General features: G+C 39.5%; 1 protein-coding gene across 6 annotated transcripts in view; it reads left to right on the plus strand.

Annotated features, from left to right (window-relative positions):
* The window catches only part of nav3 (neuron navigator 3), a 187,387-nt gene that overhangs the window by 83,327 nt on the left and 80,582 nt on the right, over positions 1–23,478 (plus strand). For all 6 annotated transcript variants that reach the window (XM_030149179.1, XM_030149180.1, XM_030149182.1 and 3 more), the window contains exons 5-9: positions 1,732–1,906; positions 7,166–7,234; positions 12,834–12,976; positions 17,573–18,698; positions 22,472–22,587. In XM_030149179.1, coding sequence (XP_030005039.1) covers positions 1,732–1,906; positions 7,166–7,234; positions 12,834–12,976; positions 17,573–18,698; positions 22,472–22,587 — 1,629 coding nt within the window. The remainder of the gene's footprint in view (positions 1–1,731; positions 1,907–7,165; positions 7,235–12,833; positions 12,977–17,572; positions 18,699–22,471; positions 22,588–23,478) is intronic.

Below are 23,478 nucleotides of genomic sequence, written 5' to 3' on the forward strand. Positions count from 1 at the left end.
GCTGAATGTACAACATTGTTTCTCCCTAAAAAACAGAAAACGCTGTTGTTCAGATGATCTCTATGGCCCAGTATAACTAACCGCCTCTGGGTGTTTGAAAATGGAAAACACCCCAAGAGATTAATCTCCTCTAACTTTCCCAGTCTCCAAAAAGTACAGCTATGGATGGCTGGGGAGAATGTCTGAGCTTGACCAGATTGAAAAATGGAGTAAAAAGCTCTGTGTCAGCCACTGCCATCCTTCCTGTGACTGTGTGTGCCAGCTCTTACTCAGAGTTTGATATGAAAAGTCCATTTCACAAATGGGTGCGTTAGCCACAGTGATCAATTCTTGCTTCTCTGTGACTACAGAGTCCTATCAAGACTGTGTGTAGGAGTCTGTAAGAGATGCATTTGTTTGGGTTTTGCCTTTGTACTCGAAAACTGTTGCAGGGCAAGAATAACACAGCATACAGAGTTACACATTAGGAACATTTTTTGCATTTACTCAGTATATTTAAAATGTCCTCAGAGCGTATGTGTCAAGGTCATTTTCAAGTTTCAATATAAAATGAATTATTATCTTTTATCAGCCTGCTCTGTCTTCTGTGTGGTACATAGTTTTTTATATTCCTTTTCTGTTATTCTGCCTCATTTTCACACAACATAAGAATCTGTCACTTTGGGCATTATCTTGTCACTGTACAAACAGGAAGTGTGAAACTCACTTCCTTATTACGTGGTAAAAGTAGAACTGTAAAAAAGTTTCTATTATATATTTTTGGCTGTTTGGCTTCAGACATGCCCAGACAGCAGACTTCTGCAGTTCCACTTCTGAGTCTATACTGACTGGATGCATCTCAAACACTAACACATACTGTACGTTTTGGTCTGGATCTGGTGAGCAGTCGACTTCAATTATTTCTCTACAGAATGAGTTCATCCTGAATTTTTCAAAACCGATAAATTATATCTGATTATATGTATTGTTTTCAATGTTACATATTAATACTATAATATATTTGCTTTGATAAAACTTTTGTTGAAAACAGCTGTACATCATCTACATGGGTTTTTAGTCAACATTCTCCATGTTCACTACAAAAGCTAAATGGTGTGGAAAACAGTCATTAGCATGTTCTACATAACACAAACAAATCTGCAACGCTTTCAGTTGTTAAAACTAACTTTATTCCAAGCTGAATTTCTTTAATGCTGGGTGAATCTGTACAGTTTTTGAGCATATGCTGTAAATATTCTGAATAGATGATACATTCATATGATGGATCATAAAAGATCAGTTTATTATTTTCTATCATGTATATTTAATGTTATGATATTGGATGAAAAATGTCAAAACAGCCTTATCCTCATGCAGGAAAGCATTACAGGCCAAAATGAGTCTGTTTAGTGACTTTTACCAGAGCTACAGTATATCCTCTTGAGACCCACCAGTGTACTTTTGTCCTCAAGACAAGAGTTTCACAGATTTTCTTTAAAGAAAGAAAGAAAGAAACAAACAAACAAAATGCCATCCACTGTAAAGGACATTCCATAAAAAAAAAAAAGTTTGAAATACATCTGAAAAAAAATTTTGCATTATGCGTTTTCCAATCAAGACAGTTATTCAACACAAGAAAAAAGCCCAAAACTTTTACTTTCCTGGTTGTCAGGAGGATATTTGTGGAAGTCAATACATGCATGAAGCAAATGAAAGTGACTGGAGTTCTCTCTTTCTTTTCTGTCACTCCAGAGATCAGGAATGGCAACCTAAAAAGCATCCTGGGTCTCTTCTTCATCCTTTCACGCTACAAACAGCAGCAGCAACAACAGCAGCAGTACTACCAGTCCCTGGTGGAACTCAGCCAGCAGACCAGCAGCAGCACACCATCCGCCAGCAGCCTCAAAACACAAGAGATGCAGTCCAGGTATGTGCCTCTGATGCTCCAGACTGCTCCATTAGATTAGACTCGTGATGGTTTGAATCTTATTTAGGACAGAGGTAGCCTTAATGTCAGAGAAGCAAGCTAATGTCACTGGTTTGAATTAGTGCACCTATTACTTTTTGGGATGCATGCCCAAATAGAGGCCGGTTGATTTATTGTTTTTGGATGCTTAATTAGGTCCAGTTAGGGGTTTTGTAAACAGGAAATTGATGAAAATGACTCTGCCTGTCAGTGGTGTTGAAAATACAGTAAGTAACAGCCATGGAGGATGGTTCTCATTAGATGGTTTTGCTGCATCAGCTCCTTGAGGAGATTTTGACAGGGATGGCTTGAGTTGGCTGACAGCAGAGGAAACATTTACATTTTTAATAAAGTGCTCGCCTCACATTGCATTAAAGTGTATATAACTCAGCCACCTAAACTGTAACTCCCTGAAGAGTGAATTATTTAAGTTACAAAAATAAGAGGATGTTGGCAGCTAATAGTTAACTTGTGCTGTCACAGAATAAAGTGTACAGAAAGAGTAATGTAGATGTTAACATTCAGCTGAAGTATATAAAGATGCATGAGTGTCTTATGTGAAGACAGCTACATTTATAAGAGGTTACAGTGCAGTATGTTATGAAGACGTGTACTGTACAGTAGGAATGATGGCTTAGACAGCTAGGCAGTAAAAGGCAGCAAAAGCAGAGAAGGCCCAGCCCTGTGTGATGTAAATAGATAGATAGACTTTAGAGGAGCATCTAAAGGCAGGCCTGACATGCCACACATGAGCAGCATTCCCTCTGACCAGATCGAGTTACTGCACGGCCTCTGCAGTGTTTGTGTGCGGGGGTCTGTGGCAGTGTGCAGAAAATCAGTGCAATAAGAGCAGTTAGTCTCAGCACTTGAGGACAGGGTATGTGAGTAAGATGATATGGTCGAGAGCTTTGGCCTCAGTCTGTTTGAGGCGAGTTAGGAGCTGCTGGAAGTGGGGTCAGTGTAATGTATGGATGCGTATGTGCAGAGGGGTTATTGGGGGCACAGCTGCCTCCCATTCCCACCCTCCTGCCTCCCCCTACAACAGGTGGAGAATGCTCTCTCACATATATACACACACACTGAACAGTGAAGTTCGACGCACACTGTCGCATCAGTCCAAGGAAGTATCTAATAACAAGTTGGTTGAGAGATATATATAAGGTTTCTTCACCGGTAGGAACAAGAGCAAGCTGTGCATTCATGAAGTAATGACTGTTTTAAGATTGCCTCTGTGAAGTGGCTCACTTAATTCCTAAAAAGACCACGTGGTCTCACTGTCCACAGCCAGAATAAAGCCCCATTTCTCTGATAAGTTAATCATGTCTGAATGATGAAGGCCACAGTGGAGGTCAGAGGACCAGCCTGTGTCTGTCAGTGATAAAGTAAGCCTTTAATCTGTGAGTTTGGAGTAGTCTGGCACATTTTGCCTTCATCTGTAGGGCAAGAAAGTCAAGAAAGTTGTGGAGAAACAAATAAGAAACAAATAGCATTGAAGTATGAAATAATCCAGCCAAAAGTTCTGTGTTTGTATGTTGAGTGTGATGAACTGGATGAACTGATGTCTGAGGCATAAACAAATACACAGATTTTTTTTTTTTTTTTTTTTTTTTTTTACCACCTGTGACTGTTGAATCCAGTTCATCATTGTTCCACTACAGTGTTATATCTGCTGTCTAACTCTTAATCACTGCCTTTTAATAATGTGTTATTGATATATGCTTGGGTTTGTAATAAAATAAATCCATGCCTTTTTTTTTTCTTTTTTTTTTTTTTTAGCTTTTTTGTTGTTCATGGGTGAACTGTACTGATGACAGTGACCAAACACAGCTCATGTGATCTGCTAAGATGTAGAAAAACATTTGATCATCACAGCATTGGTCAGATGTGTTTGGCATTGGTCCAATGCAACCAAACAACAACTCTTTGAAAACACAACATACAGTTGCAACTATTTTAATTCCAGGGCTTCCATGAATATCAATAATTCATGTTATCACTAATTCATGGTATCACAACACACTGATGAACACACTGATGCTCACAAACTGCATTCACATTCTTGGAAGATGAATCCACTGGATGGTCAGAGAATGGGTAACTTCCTCTGCACTTTTCATTTTGAAAATCAACTTTGTATAATGTTACACCTGCATTGTTCTTTTGTTTAAGGCTTCATACCTCGCTGCTCAGCAGGTTCCTTCCCCTTTTCTACTGACAATTTGATCCACTGAAATGTAATTAAGTCTATTCACAAGTCTTTTTTACAATTCTAATTTTCCACAGAGATGAATTCCTGTAAGATTTAGCCGACCCTGAAGATTTAGCATGTCTGAGTAACTTCATAAAATATTAGATAAAGAAGAAGAATGGATGCTTCAAATAAAAAAAAAAAACTGTTAAGCTTTTTAGATTATCTAGTCAAATCTGTGTCACACATTTACACACACACACACACACATACACACACACACACACATACACACACACATTTGGCCTGCTGCACATCTACAGTTGTGGTATGAAGTGCTTTCTATAGACAGCACCTGCTGGCCTCGCTGGTGTCTCTGGGGCAGGGGATGGGATGTGTGCGTCTGTGTGTCCGAGGGGAACTCCCCATTGGACAGATAGCGACAGCCCGGAGCCACAGGAGGTTTTGTAGAAGGCAGGGGGGCTCTGGCCTGGCAGGGCACATCAAACCCTCCCTCTTTAACTCACCATGTCCCGGGGCGAACAAGTTGACCCCCTGGTCTGGCGCTGCTCACGCCTGCCTACTGCTGCATCTCGTGACAGAAAGAGCCGTTTACCATATGGGAGAGCCAAGAGCCTGGCCAAGCCCGACTCGTCTCCTAGGTACAGTGTCAGTTTGAGCTGTGTGTGTTAGTGTGTGTGTGGCAGAGTCAGGACGATATATGTTGTGATCTATCGAAAGCTCAAAGTGATAGGAGGATGGATTAGTGCCAGCAACGTCATGAACTGGTAAATGTTTGATTTCATTGGTCCTTTTATTATAGAGCACCACAAGTATCATATTTCATTCTTGGAGTTCACAGGTTGATATTAGTTGGATGTGAATGTCGCCTTTTAGTTTAAATTAGTTCTATTAGTTGTGAATTATAGTTGAAATCATTTAGCAAAGGCTGTATTGTTGTTATGAAGTCTTAAAGAGGCCCTCTTGTTTTTAAATGCTTGTATGTTTTACGATTTCTGGACATTTGTTTAACAGTGTGGGTCAATTTTTTTTTTTTTTTTTTTTTTAAATCTGGTAGTTTCCAGCATGCAGGGTGGATGCAAAATGGAAGAGGGGTTTTATATTTTTAACATACTGCTTTATTTATTTATTTTATTTTATTTTCTGAGAAAATGTTAACTAAATGCCTAATACAAACTGTAATTTCACAGTGGTTGCCATTTGTTTTATGTTCTGTTTCATGTGAATTTGATCGCTGCACAGTAAACGCAGAAAGAGCAGAAAATGAGATGTGATGTGTGCGTCATTCAGCCACCCAAGTATAGGTAGTTTATTGTCTCTGTCCACTTTCACTCCCCATCGCCAAACCAGCAACCCACAAACACAAAACAGAGAACAAGTTGTTCCGCGCTGTCAGTGAAGAAGGACGTCTAAACAGGCTGCTGGAGTTGTTAACTCTTCTGTCCTATGTATTGAAGACATTCTCAAGTTGTACTTTTTGTTACTGGTTCTCTGTGGCTCCCTCTTCAAAAGGAACTGAGGTTTTATCTCTTTGGAAGGTATGATAGAATTGATAAGTGGATAGGCAACTGGACTTTGTTAACTGCAAAATACATTTGTTCCTTTATAATTCAATAGATTTGTTTGAGATGAGATATCATTTAAAACTAGTGCGTTGACCTGCCGAGACCCACAGGTTGTACATGTTGTAGTTTTTATGCTGTTGTGTATTCGTGTATGCTGTACTGCATTTGTCCAGCAGTCAATGGTAAAGTGTTCTGGCCATAGCAATGTGATTATAAGGTAACTGTACTCCAAAATTACTAATATCTCCCAAAATATTGGTCCTATCAACTTGCCGTTTTTGCTACTGTCTTCCTTGACCAAAAATATATAAGTATACCAAACTGCAGCTGTCAGCTCTTTTTGAATTTTGTGTGAATCCCCGGACACACACACACACACACACACACACACACACTTGGCTTTTTAATAGGATTTTATAGATACCAATTAGCAAAACATTGGATTTTTTGCTGTTATATGAAGCTTCTGTTGTTGATGTTTTTGCCATTTCTGTTTGATTCTGTCACTAATTTACAATCAAACATATCATTTTCTCTCCATAGTGGAAAAGCAGCAGGTGCAGCCACTTGTATGTTCAAGCTATTTTGTTAGCTGGGGAACACTGAGCTTAATAGACCTCTCCATCTGCAGTTAAAATGACACGGGTGCATTGAATGGCCTCTTAGTTGAAATAAAAAAAGTTAAATATAGAGGTTTCCCAGGGGTATTTTGTCCTCAGAGCTAAAAACGGTTTCATATTCGATGGATAGAAGGGCTAACATTGAATAGAGGCTCCCTTTATTCAGGTTGTAACAAGTGTGAGCAACACTCACATGGTTTGCGACTCATACAGCTCACAACAAGATATTTACGCACAGGAATAAACACCAGCTGCTCAACTTTTCTTGTCTACAGGCTGTAGTTTATGATTAAAGGCTTTTGTTCTCCAAGCATTCTCCAAGTACCTAAAGATGAATAAAAAAGGGGCCGCCTCTAACAGACTGTGTTAATTCCCGTCTCTGTGAATGACTAAACAGTGAGTGTTGGGATATAAACTCTGACTGATGCTGTGGGTATTTCCTCAGTGTGTTGTGTGTTCTGGGGTTTTCTTCAAACACTGGCAGAATAAAATTGTCTGTGAAAGTTTTTTTTTTTTTTTTTTTTAGGTCAGCGGACATATAAATAGACTGAAGGATGTAATTGGCTTAGTCATACGAATGTGGCAATAAACATGTGTGAACCATCATGTGAAAAATGAAAAAAATGCACACTAGGATACAGGATGAACCATGTGCTGTTGCTTCTTCTCTCCTTCGTATTTTTTCTTTCTGTGCCTCTATCGGAATGCCTCCTCTTACTCACAAAATTACATTAAGGCATAGATTAGGAACATTCCAGATTGACGCTGGTCTCATTCCTCTAACTGTCTAACATTCTGTCCGTCATGTTCTCTGCTCTCTCTTCAGTCTCACAGCACGATATGCAAGTCCCCCGGGCCACAGTGGAATAGGGTCACCCCAAAAGAAAAACACAAGGTAAATATGTCATATTCTGCATGGAACTGTTATTAGGCATGGTACTTCTTACAGTGGACATGCTGTTTACAATTCTAAAGATGGGAGATTCGCTCAAGCGTTTTTATCAGGCAACTTTAGTTTCAATGGGGTTTCTGTTTTACTTTTTTTTTTCTAGCGGCAACACTACTGCAGAAAAACAAACCTCTGCATCAGCTCACAGCGTGCAGGGCTTCAACATTGTGCTCTGAAAATATCACTGTAGAGTGACAGTTTGCCTCAGCGTCAAGTTGAGTTAAATATAAGTTAAATATTTTCATTCCACATTATAATACCTGTGGTTCTCAGCCTTTTTTCACAAATTTCTGGCGACCCCAGACATTCAAAACGGAGACTTTTTTTTTTTTTGCTAAAATTAATTTGTTTTTGATCATGTAATAGTTTGCTATACTATGTTGCAAATAAACCTTAATTTTAGATGACATTTAGTCTATATAATGTATATTATTATGGATGGAGGCAGAAAAGCCAAGTTGAGATCACTGCACAAAGTGAGAATTTTATTTTCCTTGGTCAGGATATGTACAGTCAGTCCGGCTTGGATTTACAAGGTTTAAAATTAATTATGAAAAAACAATAACTCAAACTATGAATTATGAAAGAGCTGCAGCATCTGAAACCGACCACAATGAACATTTGAAAGATAAACAGTACCACAGTGCTTCAGCTTCAGTTTGTCATGTCTTTTATGTATTGGGATTGTCTCTCTCAACTCACCATATATTTTTTTGTTGGTAAGTTTTTTTTTTTCTTCATTTTTTCTTTTTCTTTTTTTTTTGTTTGTTTATCAATTACTAGAAATTTCAGGTGACCCCATTTGAATTCCAGGTGACCCCATGCGGGGTCCCAACCCCAAGGTTGAAAAACACTGACCTAAAATATCAGAGCTCGCCAGGTTTTAGTTATTAGTGCAACCATAAAGGTAAACATGAGCATGAATTGAATATAGGTGAAATATTTGCCTTCAGTGCTTGAAGAGATAAAAACACTTCTGCCCTCAATGTAGAGGTTGACAAAAGAAAAAGGGAAGTGCAGGATGAACATGGAGTGTTTTATTTCAGCTAGTTCTCTGGTGTTTAAAGTCTGGATTTTCTGATTGTAGACCAGCACTTGAACTACTTGAGAAGTGCTCTTCAGTGTGATGTGACTCTTAGGAATAGCCTTTTTACAAACCTTGGCAAAGAAGCTGCTGCTAACTAGATGTTATGACACTCTCTATGTTGCCAAGCTCTAGTTTGTTGATACCATTTAGGGAACCACAGCCTGTGACCACTTTTCAGGTGTCATGTGTGAGATGGTAAACATATCACACAAACAGCAGTAGGCCTTGGTATCATTCTATAAACACACATGAGCTATATGGGTGACCACTTACACAGGCTCTCTATGGATTGTATAAAATGTGCACAAGTAAAATTACACAGATACGGAGAAGCTCTGCTACAAATACACATATAACTCATTCACCCACAGATATACACACACGCACATACACACCACAGTCCAGTTGTCTGATGCCTGCAGCATTTGTTCCAGCTCAGAGGCAATGGGAACCAGCATGTTGGCAAATAATTCCTCTCCAGCCACCACTGAGCAATGGCAAAAATGCTGCAGCCAGCAGCTTCAGCCCAATGGGTGGTAATCTGCCCTCTCACATCACTGACAACAAACCTCACTACTGCGGCTCAGCAGAAAGAGCTCTTTAATTCCTACAAATACACATATAAAATTGCACAAATAGCACAAACAAAAGAGGTCAGTGGGTAGTGATAGTTTACAAACTCTTCTGCTACCATCTGATTCTCATTCATACAAGCCTGATAATGACATTTAATGGCTCTTTTACCATCTGACAAGTTATTTTTAATCACCATGAGTTGTCTCCTCTCCTATGCCTGAAGCAAGAGAACATTAACAGTTCTCCAATGGGAAAACATTTGGTGTTCTTCTCAAAGACTGTGTTGAAGTGTTTCCCTCAAGAAACCCCTAATTGAGGATTGTCTGGCTCTTTAAGAGATGAAGATAAGTGGACTTACAGCTTATTTCCAGTGTTCACAGAAGGTGTGGAAACCTCTACACTTTCATTGTATTTACCTACTGTCTAATGTCAGTCAGGCATTGAAGAAACTGTATATTGAAGTTTTCATTGGGGTTTGTCTGTTTGTTTGTTTGTCTGTTTGTCTGTTAGCAAGACAACTCAAAAAGTTATGTACAGATTTTCATGAAATTTTCAGGAAATGTTGATACTGGCACAAGGAACAAATGATAAAATTTTGGTGGTGATCGGGGTGGGGGGATCTACCTTGGCAGAGGTCTGCGCTCTCCAAGTGCTTTTCTTGTTGTACATTTAATGTCAACTACTGTTCATCTATACTTTACATTTCTGTTCAGACTCATATTTTGAACAACTTTTACCTTTTACCATTTATTTCCATTAAATTAAGTACTTAATTGAGTTGTTTGGTTTATGTATTCCACCTTAAACTATGCCATAAAAAGTACATAAAATGGGGTTTCTAAAATAATGTTGAATAGTATGGAAAATGGATGTGTATGGACTGTGTATGGAATAATTAGTTTATGCTTACACATTGTTTTGGTCCTGAAAGTTCACTATCTTTGCAGAAGGGGGTGGTGTTTGACAGCTTGCTTGTTGGTCCTGTTGTCTTTGGTGGCTTTGTGTGTTTTCCTGAGGCAGTGTGGAACCAGATGTACTGGACCAAATGCCTTGCACTGGAACAAACAGTAGATTTACTGTGTAACAACAGTTAAGTACTGGTTTGATTCCTTAAACACCTCGGCAAAAAGTTAAGGAAATGAAGCCAGGGGCTGACAGATTGAGTAATTAGTTTTTAGGCCTTTTCTCTCCTCACCTGGGGCCCACACAGGTGTCTGTGTCAGATACACTTTTTTTTTTTTTTTTTTTTCATCTGTTACACGACAAAATCGCTGTCCAGAATTTTCATCATATTTCCTTCTCCAGCTTCTTTTTGCTGATGCATTATCAAACATGTATTTTGGAAGATGAAAGAATCTTCTGATGAAAGGGCCTCCTTTCTGATTTCCATCTGAATTGCCTCAATCTCTTGCTCATTTTCCCATGTTTATCTCTCATTTTCTCTTGTCTGAGTTTGCAGTGCCTTTTTTCTGTTTCTGTCTCTGTGTTTTTTAATCCATTCTAGTTCTGTTCCTTCTTTCTTTTGTTCTTTTTCTTTTGCACTTGTCTTTTAATTTTTTCATTGCTGATTCTTTTCCATTGCTTCCACCCTTGTTGTGAGGCCCCCACTGTGCAGAGCTCTCACAGGGAGTGGGTGAGACATGCATGTTTGTATAGATTTACTGTAGTTCTCTTGTGTTCGACACACTTCTCTCTCGGTTATATCTTCATGCTCTCTCTGACCTTAGTTTACTGGATGTGGATGTTGTGACGGTCCAACTCTTTGAGTCGAGTGCCTGCATCTGGTTTGGACTGAGGAACATGTGCCTGTCCAAGCAGAGCTGTTGTTCTCTGTGTAAACAAAGGAACATCTGCTGGTGTTGCTACTGCAGATGCAATGTAAAACTAATGATCTACAAATTTAAAAAGAACTGTCCCAAGTGTTATAGAAAATTTGTTTCCTCTTTCTGTCATTTCTTTGCCCCTGAGTGGCTTATTTTTGCAGGTTGTTTCTGTTTGATATATCTGAAACACTGTGAGTATTATTCAACACATGCACTGTTCTATTAAGCTGCAGTTCTTTGTTTACTACATGCACATTACATAATTACTGCTTTATTTACTTTTGGTCTCTCCTTGGAAAGATAGGCCGAAAGGAAACATTCGTATTACAATTAAAAAGAACCTTTAAACAATTTTTCTCCTGTAATAGAAATTCAAGAACAGTAAACATTTGTTTTTTCATTAAGAACATGTAATAAGCATTTAGTTACTTAAATAAACCTGCAGCTCAAAGATTAATTTTTGTTGTGGAACTCTTCTGTTAAAAGCATTACCTGTGCCACTGAACTGGTATAAAAATGATTTGGAAGTATTAGTTTGGTCAGTATGTTATTAGGTTTTATGACTTAAATGAGCTCTGTTAAAATGATTGGTGTGTGTTGCAAGTGTTTGCTAACTTTCAGAAAGCTGTGGAATAGGTTCACCGTAAAATATTCTGTAGATAGACACATCGGCTTCTGTCATAGGTTATGTGTAACTTGAATTTGTTTTAATGACGGCATTGTCAAGTTTGGTCCCCTTATATTAATTTGGCTACCGAGCAACCACCCAGCTGTTATTTTATTCTCTCATTAAAAAGTAAAGATTAACAGAAAAGCAAGAAATAGTGAATGGGTCTAAAATCAACTTTGTCCAGCTCCAGATGAACTTCATCAGAGCTGCTCCTCTGTGCCAAACAAATGAAATAGTACTGCAGGCAGTGGACGGAGATGAATTTTAATAAACAAAATGTTTTTTTATCCATGCTATATGCAGGCCTGTCTGTTTGTTTTTATTAAACAATGACCTTAAAACTTAATGGAGCATATGAAATGCTTGTTTTGACCAGAACAAGATTCAACCCCTAAAAAATCTTTCCCCTCCGACATCTCGGCTCCATCTGCAGTACAGACCCGGGTGACATATTCAGCGTAGCAAATCAATTATTTTTGTAAAAGGACATCATGACAGCTTTCAGGCAGAGAGACAGGAAGACACCAAGTTGTTAGAATCAATTCAAGTTTTTTTTCTGTTAAAATTGATAAAGATCGGGTTATAAATGGAAACACCCACTGCTCTGGAGCAACCAAGGTCTGTACTCAGCACAAACTGACCTTAACATCCATCTGGCATGACCACAAATTGGAGTCTACTACATGTACAGTACCTAAAAATAAAGTGGTACAAACATCTCCTTTTTATCGCCCTGATAATCAGATCCTCAGACCAATTACTAACAAGGAGATAGGGGAAAGTAAGTAATAAAACACAATGTAAAGTTATTGTACAAAACAGGTTTTTGGTGCAGTATTTCTCATAGCGCTCTCCTGGGAGTTCTGAAATCCTCCAGCTGCAGCATGGCAAATCAACATTTGACACTAGCAGCTTTAACTGTGTCAAAAGAAAATGATTATGTGAGTGTGTAAAAGACTGACAGAAACTGACTGAAAAAAACAAGCTTCTCAGCAGAAGGCTTTGCTTTTATATGCAGTCAGACGAACTCAAATAACAATGCATATAGAGATCATGGGGTAGAGGCTGGAACTATGAGGGCCACAGTTTGTCCTCATGGATTTAATAGGTTTTTAATTTACTGCAGGTTTCAACCATAATTATGTGCACAGAGCTCTCAGTCAGCCTTTTCTAAAGCTAAAGCCAAGTCACAGTTTTAATTTAAGACTGAGATTAGGTACTTGTTATGAATGCTGACATTGTCTGAGGTTCTGCCGCTGACCTTTAACTTGAACATAATTCTGCTATAAGGCATGTCCCGCCTCAAGGACATTTTTCTGGAAATCTGAAAATCCATTATGCCATCTCCTTGTCTAAACCTTCCTCCTCTTTCTGCACCTTTCTCTGCAGGTTACCGGGACCCTCCAGAGTACCTGCTGCAGGCAGCGGGGCCTCCAGGAGCCCGGGCTCATCTAACCTCAACCGTCGCAGCCAGAGTTTCAATAGCATCGACAAGAGCAAACCTCTCCAGTATGCCAGTGGCAATGACAGAGGTAAGGAAGACATAGTACTGTATTTATGTCCTCAGTGCACACTGTGACTTGAGCGGTTACAGTAAATGATGATATTATAATGGTCCTTGAACTACTAAGCTACTAGAGAGACGCCCACATTTTAGATTCTCCTTCCCAGCCACTTGGTGGCACCACTTACTCAGAAAGACGAGCTGATGGCTGCAGATGCACTCACTTCACCAGTTCTACCCAGTGTGCTGAATCATCCCCAATTATTTTTTACAAAGGGAGGTTTATTAAATGCCATTAAGTGTAGGGGAAAAATTGAAAACCTTTTAAAAGCCATTTGAGAGATGACCAAGGTAGCAAATTCAGAATGCTGCTCTTCAACCATGATGACGCTTATGAGACCTTTTATTTTTTTTATCGAAAGTTCTCAAAATAGAGGGTGTAGAATTTATTTGACAAAACATTTTTACTCACAAGTAAATAATGTCTGCATGTCCCTGTTTTGAGCAGTGAATTTGTCAGATTACACTGGTATAATGACTGAAAGGTTTGCTGTTGTGTCATTCACTTTATTAAGAATAAGTTTTGAGTCTTTGGCTCATTCACAAAAGCTGCTATAACTTATTGTCTCAAACAGTGATAATAATACAAATCTTTTATATTGTTCAAAGTCATAAAAATAATTAAAAGTACTCCTACTGTGTTATCCATAGAATTTATAGTCATGGCAGTTGTGGGGTCTGCTTTGCCTTACACCATCTGTAATCATAAAGCTTTGGTTCCACTCACTGTAGATATGATTGATGGTGAAGTTGTACAGAGCTTTGGAGAAGAAAATACAACAATATGGGATTTAGTCCGTGAGGAGAACAGTAAGTGTTGGAGTTATTGTGTAGAGAACAATGAAAAACCTCTCAAACAACAGCAAACTCTATCTTAAACCTCTGTCACTTTGTCTTGTGTTTGATCCTAAAATTCACAACTCTACTCATCCTCCTGATTTCTGAAAATTCAACTCTTTTTGGTGAAATGCTGTAGGGTGATAAGCATACACAATCTGATATAGAAGACAAGTAGTATGCAAAAATGTTGGTGGCTTAAAAGAAAACAAACCTCATTTTGTTTGTGTGATTTTATTCAAATATCAATCTTTTATGTAGATTTATCCTTCAGAAAACTTTGCTTGGTTCCATTTGAGTTTTATTTTACTTTTTTTGTAATAATATCTACCCAAAAAGTTGGATGTCTCTAATTTTGAAGCAAGCAAGTCCCAGGTATACACAGATGCAGATTTCCTGTCATTTTGGTATTTCACTGCCCATTCACATGTAGCAGTCGAGCTCTGCCAGCAGACAAACCTGCAGTTTTCAGAGATAAGACACCAGGCAGGTATTGGAGCTCCACTGCAGGGGGAGATGAAACAGGATTTTTGGTCTAAAGTAGAGGGGGGAAAAGAAAAATCAATCGCGGTGAAATGTCAGCGGTGCAGTGAGAACCTTCTGGGCAAAAGCAGGTTGCAGGAAAAGAAACAGATACAGGAAGTCTCCGTCACAAGTTTTCATTCTTCCTTGTTTCCACCCCTGTCATGTTATATACTTTTCTGTTTTATTACATATCCTCATATATTTTAATGGTAAGATATGCTTTATTTGGTTTGCCCTGATTTCACCACACTACCATTCTAGATTGTGTCCTTGCTTAGATACCCAGACCATTGCTTCTGTTTCCAATAGACATTTTGTTAGAGGCATTATTGGCATCATGGAGGAGAACTGAAGCAAGGTGACAATTTAACAATTTATTATCTCTCTGGCTGTGATGTAAGAGCTGCTAAGCTGAAAAGCATTCAACTTGGAGTGAAAAAAAATCTACCCTTAAAAACAAGAATAACACCATTTTGAAGAGAAATATCAGAGGGTGTTACAAGTGCAAGAGCCAGATGACCAGCAAAACATTAGCGTTGGTCCTCAGATGTATGTTTATGCAGATTCTTGTGTCATTTCAGACATTCACATTTCACATGTCAATCTGTGCTTTGACACATAGGGCTCCCTGTGCATCATCTGGCATGTAGTTACAAACAGCATGAATGTGCGTGTTCGTGTGTGTGTGTGTGTGTGTGTGTGTGTGTGTGTGTGTGTGTGTGTTTGTTAGGAGAAGGGCCACCACCGCCCAGAACAAGTGACATTTCATTCCTTGGCCACTGAGGCAAAAAAGAAAGAGGAGCCTGTTGCCATGGCAACGGCAAGTCACGGCACGGTGAAAAGTATGGTGGCGTTGTGAAACAGCCTCTGGTGGGGAAGGAGGAGGATCTCTAAAGACAGGGTTAATTGACTGGACACACACACACACACAGAATCACACAAATGCATCTAAATACACTCATTCACATTCTTAAAGTGCTCAGGGGCTATTGCACCACCTCTAAAGATAAGAGGTAATTCAGAGGACACACACCTGGAAACATAATAACACTGCAATGTTCGCCTATGTTTACTCATTCATATTTATATCAGCCTCGTATGACTGACCAAATACACATAATCTTTATTTAAAAAGCTTGCAATCTAAAATATTAATACTAAAGCAAATTATTATTGTTAATATGCAATGTATAAACTACCAAGAGCAGACAGAATATGACACTTTGTTTTCATTCTGCTTATGAATTGGTGCTTTGTTTGCAAAACTGATGACATATGATCAAGTAGACAGCTGCTTTTGCTTATGCAAACGGACGTAAGCCAGATATTCATGATATTATTGTTAGACACCTGTTGTTGTTTATGTCTGTAGTGATTACAAACCTAAAGAGGCAGGGATTCTGGCAGAACCACAATTTTTGTTTTTTTTTTCTGTTACAAGAAGTACTCTACTCATGGAAGTGGCCTAAATAATAACGGCCTGCTGTAACTGTGACATGTGAGGCTAAGTAAAAGTCACTGTGCTGTTAGTAGACACTTCAAAGCTGGGTGCTAGATTCAATCATCTACAATCGGATGTAAAGAAAAGAGGCACTTAAAAGATGCACAGCACACGCAGGTTTTGTCAAGTGCATTTTAAGGTTTCATTGGAAGCTGTCAGAAGTTTAAGCCGTTCAAAAGTGTGTTGGCTCAAGTCACAGCTGAAGCCAGAGCCGCCCTCCGTCTGCCTGAAGGGGCTTTAAGTTGTAGACTAGAGGTGACTCAGACCCAGCTGAACCCTGCTCACTGCACTGGATGACAGCCAGACAGACACTCAGTCTAATGGCGCATAACTTAATGTTGTCACCGCATCGGCTTCCTCTCTTCTCTCCTCATCTGTAATTCTGCTTTTACTTTATTCTTTTCCTTTTTTTTTTATTTCTCTATGTAAAGGGTGTGAGAAATTAGGGGGGGTTGGTTTGTAGACCAACAAACCCGCCAGGAGAAATGGTGGTGTGTGTAAAGGTCAACACTCAGCAGCCAGCGCTAAAACATTTATTTTACGCACATGATAGATGTTTATGTGCTCATTGTGTTTGAGTGTGTGGCTTGGCTCAGTTAGATATATTTTCCTATCAAAACGTTACTGGAACTGTGGCAGAAGTAAACACTTGTGGAATGCTTTATAACCCAGCATCCAGGCCTTGTACTGAAAATACAATAAATTACAAAACCTTCTACAGGCTTGTATGAGTCATTTTGTTTTAACTTTGTACTATTTTATACTTTGAACATCCACTGAGCAGAAATCCTGAACAGTTACTTGGTCAAAAAGCACCTTTCTCGTAAAGTTGCAGACAAGAAATTTGTGGATCCGAGGCAAACACACCGATGATATTATTTGACTTGAGGCGGTCACGTTTTCTCAGCTGGAAACTCCCACTCTGCTGTTGCAGTCCCTCTCTACATGTATTACATGGATATATAAAGTAGATCCTAGCTGTTTCTGCCTTATGAGAATAATTCTAGGAAAAGCAGAAAATTGACACTCTGCAAGTAGCTGGGTGCAGGAATTTTTTTCTTTTAACCATCCATGAAAACCCAGCTGGTGTGACCTATTTTGCTGTCATGACTACAACATTGGTGACCCTTCCATTATAACTACCATTATCCACCAGCAAACATGCTCTGACAGGCCTCAACAGAGGTGTAAATCACTGGGTGGAAGTCTTGACACGAAGGTACAGCAAACTTGAGTGCAAGCCAGTGTGATAACAATGAGGACATTTTACCCCAACTTCCATTGATATTCTGTCAATTGGGGATAAGCTTGGAACTCTTTTAACATTATACCACATTTAAATCCTCTGAAGGTTTTTCGTGTGTGTGAAACCACAGAAAGTGGCAGCACAGTTTTCAGCTGTGGCTTTTGAAAATCCCTAGAAATCTCTGGAAGTGTGTCAAAAACAGAACTAGAAAGTTTAATGTGAACTTCATGGTTTGCTTGAAAAATCAGTGAGCAGTATGAGCACCTCCTGACAGACAATGTTTGTATCATGTCACTGAATGTTCAAAGGAATTAGTGGACATCTTATTTTATTTGGAAATTTGATTTTCTTTCATGTACTTGAGCTACATTGAGCTATTTACTCAAAACCTTATTTTCTTCCATATCAACACCCTCTAAAGATGACTTTTTTCTCTTTTTCTCTTCCTGGTTCAGAAGCAGTGAGGGGCATCCCGGTAGTGGGCGGCATGAATGGGAGTGGTATCAGTGGGACAGTTCCAACCAGCCTAAGTGGGCAGCAGCTGGCCTCTGCCATCCCATCACCCACTGCCGGCAAGACTTGGCGCAGCAAGTCCATGAACCTCAAACACAGCGCCACCTCATCCATGCTGGCAAGTCCCACGCATTCACCCTCCCCTACCTCTTCACCTCAGGGCCCAGAGGGCCTCCACTTACACGGGAGCGACGGGTCAAAGTTAGGATCAGCTGTCGGTGTTGGAGCACCTCCTCAGCGGTCCATGCTGGAGAAGTTCCGCTTGATTAACCCTAGATCAGCCTCAAGAGCATCGCCGTCTGTGGCAGAGATGGCTCTACAGGAGGAAGATGACCTGTCTGAGTATGGGGAGGATGGACTGACGCCGACGGGGTCCATGTGCAGCAGTAGCAGCGCTACAGCCAAGCAAATGCCTACTAAGACACAGACTTCTTCCATCACATCATCAAACAAAACCTCCTCTTCTTCGTCCTCAACTTCATTTTCAAAGGCTTCTTCCAATGGCAGCAGGTCCATGGCCTCGTCGAAAGACAAGGAGGACAAAAGCAAGAGTGGGAAATCATCTAAGGACAATTCTCCACCCAAAGAGGAGCGTGAATCACTTTCAGAGTCCACCAAGAAGAGTTCCAAAATTGCCAGCCTCATCCCAAAAGGAGGAAAGCCTTCATCAGGAAAGAAAGATGGTGCCACCTCTTCTGCTTCCACCGGCATCCCAAAACCAGGACTCAAAGCTCCCTCAACCTCAACAGCCAAGGCTCAGAGTCAAAGCCAGTCCCAAAGCCAGGCCTTAAACAGCAGCGGTAACCTACGGGGAGGAGACGGAGACAGAGCCAAGATGACAAAAGGAGGACAGAGTGGGAGTTTCTACATGCAGCGCTCCACTGGGGGCCCAGAGGGGAAGCGGACCAGCATGACCTCTTCCACCAGCACCTCAGCCCTGTCTGGGACCAGTGGGATCCTCGGAGGTGGAGGGGGAGCAGCACTCGGCGGGAATGGAGTAGTTCAGCTTCCACAACAACAGCAGCACAACCACCCTAATACTGCCACTGTGGCCCCCTTCATGTACAGGTGAGTACATGTGTGTGTGCACTATCAGTGTTGAGGCACTGGTGTTCAGATTACAGTCCTCTATAATTATTGATTTGGAGCACATTATGTTTAATTACTGAAGTACACTGAACCCAAGTCACTCTGTATTATCCTAATATTGTATTATATTAGTGTTGATAGAGATGTTACTGCACGAAAACACAAAAGCAGTGTTCTTTTGTCTAACAAAAAGGTTGAAGGCCTCATTTTTCCTGTCTTTTGTTTTCAACAAGTTAGAATTAAAAGTAGTATACAAAGATGAAAAAAGCTATTCACAGTTCCTTAGTAGAACTTTTTTTTTCCACTTAATTTTTGATGTGCATTTTGTTGCCTTGCAGCTAATCCTTTTAAAGTAAAAATGAAACAGGAAAGGCTGTTTTCTCACAGCATGAAATGAGTGAAAAAGACATAGTTATATAAATAATATTGAACATGAATAGTAACATAGTTTCACTTGATTGCCCATTTTAACTCCATCCTCCAAGGTTTGCAGAAACATTCGTTTTTTCCCCATCGATCAGGGACTTGATTAAAATAAGACTATAACTATATTCTATCTAAGTGCAGTTTGTCCATTTCTGTTATTCTATTATGTGATCATCCTCTGTCACTCCCCACCATGGTGTACTGTACCTGCACATTGTCACACATAGACACAAATATTCACTCCCACACCCCCTGGAATCTTGGAGCACTCCCAGTCATCAGCTGGTGCAACCCACTGTGCATCTTCTATTGCCTCCACATCTTTTCACAGTCATTACAGAATAAATTAACATCCACTGAATGCTGCTTGCCAAAGCCTATTATTTAACTGTCTGGGTTTCATCTTTGATGTGAGAATCCAGATATTGGTTGTGCTCAGGAAGCTACCCCACTTCTCTCAGGTTTTGATTTATGTAGCTGGCACATGGCTCCCTGACATTACAGACACATTACAGACAGCAGAGGTGCAGGAAGTGGGTAAATCTGCCCAGCAGGGCCGATTTTCTCCTATGACAGCAGAGGTAATCCAAGAGTAAAAAAATGTTGGAGCTGCCAAAGTCTCTGGGATGCCTTTGTGTTCAGAGAGAAAGAGAGTTAGGAATCCCATTAAACAAGGTTTAATCCTTCACCCCTTCTCTCCTTCTCTCCTTCTCTCCTTCTCTCGTCTACCTCCTCCGTTGTGCATAGTCAGCTCTGCAACATTCACTGCCGACTCGTTCAAGCATTAGCATTACTTTAATCCCACACATTTAGTGAGTTAAAACTGCTGCAGCTATCATTCTAAGGCAGATAGTGACTGATAGTCACTTATGAGGGAGGATTTCAAAAGTGACACTGTTAAAGGACAGACATCCCACTCAAGTTAGGGAAGAAAAAAGGGAGCCAACCATCTGCATTGTTGTTCATGGACATCTGAGTTTACAGCTAGCAGCATTTTTATCAACTTTGGAACTAGAAATTCCAAATTAGGCCAAAGTGAGTTATAACTGTGTACCAAGTCACCCTCTGTAGTTTTGAAGTTTTGTCTTCAGCTGAGAGGTTTCACTTTCTGTTAAACACACATAATTTTTTTTTACACACATTGAACAGAAATGCATTTACCTGATTTTTAATCAATTAATCCTCATTTTAAACAGTGCAGTCTCTGGTCTGATATTTAACTTGCAGCGCAGATTCACACTGTATTGCTCCATCTTATTCTTCTGTTCTACATAAAGTAGTACGCAGTGGGCATGTTAAAGTAGTGTCCACCCTCCCTTGTTATAAATGTTTCTCTCCACCAGCAGGCCTTCCCTGTAGCTGTCAGCAGGAAGCGTTAAGGCCTCCTGCAGTGCTGCAATTTACCATCATTTTCAGCCCAATTAGGCATCTTTGTCTTGTTTGCATTCTCTTTCTCCACACACTATAAGTTACAGTTTCTGTTAAGTGGAAGAGACCAGTTTAGTTGCAGGACTTTGCTGCAGTCGGTGTGGAAGATTGATTTGTGGTTCCACACAGAGGTGATACGGCTACAGAGTAACTCATTCCACTGAAAATTGCTTAACGCTGTTTCATGTGCTTTTGTGAACTTTTTAGTTTTTTTAATCAACAGTGTGGTTTGTGTTTTCCTTTTTGTTGAATTTTTCCTTTGACCCGCTCCTAAATCAACTTTTGTTCAAGGATGTATAAGAAATAGTGCACACATGATTTAAGGGACATTATTAATCATCCTTTAAGTTCATTATGGAAATCCCAGACACTCAAACTCAGTGTTTCTCCAGTCTTCACATTTTATAAGCTAAAGATTTGAGTCATTATGAATACTACAGGTAGCAGCATCATATATAGTAAATAATAACAGTCTTTCTTCAAATATCCAGTCATATATTTTGGGTGTAAATAGTTCCACACAGCAGTGGGAGTGAATATCTCTGTGAATCCACTATAGTGAGTGAAGCTTGCAGGAAGAAAGCAGCTTTTTCACCTGAGCTGATGCTGCCGTCGCAAATGGAAGCCAATTTTTATCTGCAGCTCTGCAGGTGGTGGTCCCTGGTGTGTGTTTGTGTGTATGGGAGGGAATGAACGCTGTACAGTAAGTTGTGTTTAGATTGGCCTCTGCTGCTGTGCTGCATGTGTGCAGGATTAGCACTGTTTACTTCAAGATAGTCATGTGTACTTGCATGTGTATATGGTTGTATGTTAAATGCTTTTCATGATGCTTTTGTACATTTGTGTTGAGATGTGATTATCCGTCATTGTGTTCAGTCTTCTGCTGATGATTTTGTTTTGTTGATATGGGTGTGAGAATGTATGCATAGCAGCCATTATCTCATCTAGTAGACATGGTTCTTGTTTCTTCAGATGAGTAGGCACATAGTGGAGAAGAAGAGACATGGATAAAAATACACATACAATAATCCATCACTGGTTTTACTTTTTATAGATATGTGTTTGAACAAATTGAACATTTTAATTAACTACTGACAACGTCTCTCCCTAGCTACACATGAAATAATGAAATTTAAAGCACTTATTTGCTGAAATTGGCAATTGGTCAAAATAACAAAAAGGGCTGTTATCACAAGATGGATGGATAATTCAGTCATTTCATTTTTAAGTAACACAATTCTTATGTTTTTCTTAGAAAGGATTTAAAAATCTGTCTTTGTTTTAATAGTTATGACTTCCATTTCAGTTTTCATGTGTCTTGGCATTCTCTCCACCAGTATTTCACATTACTGTTGGGTACTTTATGCCACTCCTGAGGCAAAAGTGAAGGCAGTTCAGTTTTGTTTAATGGCTTGTAACCATCTCTCTCAGTCACATTCCCGAGGTTTTTAATGGGGTTCAGGACTTTGAAATTTGAAGTAGCTAGAGCTGTACATACTGAAATAGTCACAAAAAAGATTTCATCCATCGCCCTCTCCCTTTTGACGTGTCCATCTGTTCCATTTCTGACTGACACGAAATGAGAATCTCAGTAATTCAACCTGTCGTCATAACAAAAAGAGACAAAAACTGTATGCAAAACGGGGTGATACTACTTGACAAACCTTTTGAAATAACCTTGTCATGCTGACTGCCAGCCCAACACAGAATGGGATGCCTTTATTAAAAAAACTGCATTTGACAATGGAGCAGATTTTATCAATTTCAATAGAAAGTCTCTGGTGGCAGCTGTGACATGTTTATTGTTGAATTTTACCTGTACTAAAAATCCCAGCTTGTGCATACAGTATGACTATCATGCATTATTTATTCTTATTATTCGTTCATTTTTCCTCTAGGACATTCTCAGAAAATGACTGCACCATGGTGGCCCCGGCCGACCCCTGCCTCAGCCCCACCAAAGGAGAACTGGTCTACAGCAAGACAGCCAAACAGTGCCTGGAGGAGATTTCAGGTACAAAAGGTCAACACATGCTGTAGCTCTACATATATGCTCTTTCTTTGTAAATGTAGAAGCAAATGCAGAAGGTTGACATAACATTGTGCTTTGTATTGCTGGTCTTATTATTTTTACTTCACTGTTCATCATCTGTTAAAAAACACTTGTTGCTTGATAACTGTTGCTAAGCTTCTCTACCTTTGAGGAAATGTTTAGGTGGAGGAATACATTTCCAGCTCACAAAATGAAAACATGGCTATAAACTAACCCATAAAGACCCAAACATCCACCACAACCCAAAAGCATTTATTGATCTAAACTGTTTAATACCTGTTGATCCACTATTTCTGTTAATACATGTAAATAATTGGCATAAAATACAGTTTGTCATCTTTTCATAGTCATCAGATATGACCCACTTGAACGTTCAGAGGCTCCGTAGTGAACATGGAAACACCATCATCTTCTACAACATTTATTCACCACTAAACCTCATGGAGTTTGATCAGTGACAGTGGATGGAGACATTTGGTTTATGTTCAGTTAATGTTATATTTTACAGAAAAAGTCACTTTTACTTCAGTTTTCTCTATTTTTGTTCTAATAACCCTCAACTTTAATCTGAGCTTTTATGAACATCTACATGATCAGTCCATTAAATATTGGAAAGTACCTGATTTTCACTGGAAAAATGCAAAATTCTGAGGATTATTTTATAATAAATGGTGATAAATCAATTAGGAAATGTTAAATATAGAGAAAAAAAATCCTTTGGGAACTGACATAGAAGTAGCACTGGGTCTTTATGGGTTAACTCACATTTTATTTCATTACAAGTTAATTCCTGATAATCGGTAAAAGAGCATGCCGCAGGGTCTGCTGGTCTGCATTCCTAGAGGATAGTGA

The sequence above is a fragment of the Sphaeramia orbicularis genome, chromosome 12 (genome assembly GCF_902148855.1).
Source record: "Sphaeramia orbicularis chromosome 12, fSphaOr1.1, whole genome shotgun sequence".
Taxonomy (NCBI): domain Eukaryota; kingdom Metazoa; phylum Chordata; class Actinopteri; order Kurtiformes; family Apogonidae; genus Sphaeramia; species Sphaeramia orbicularis.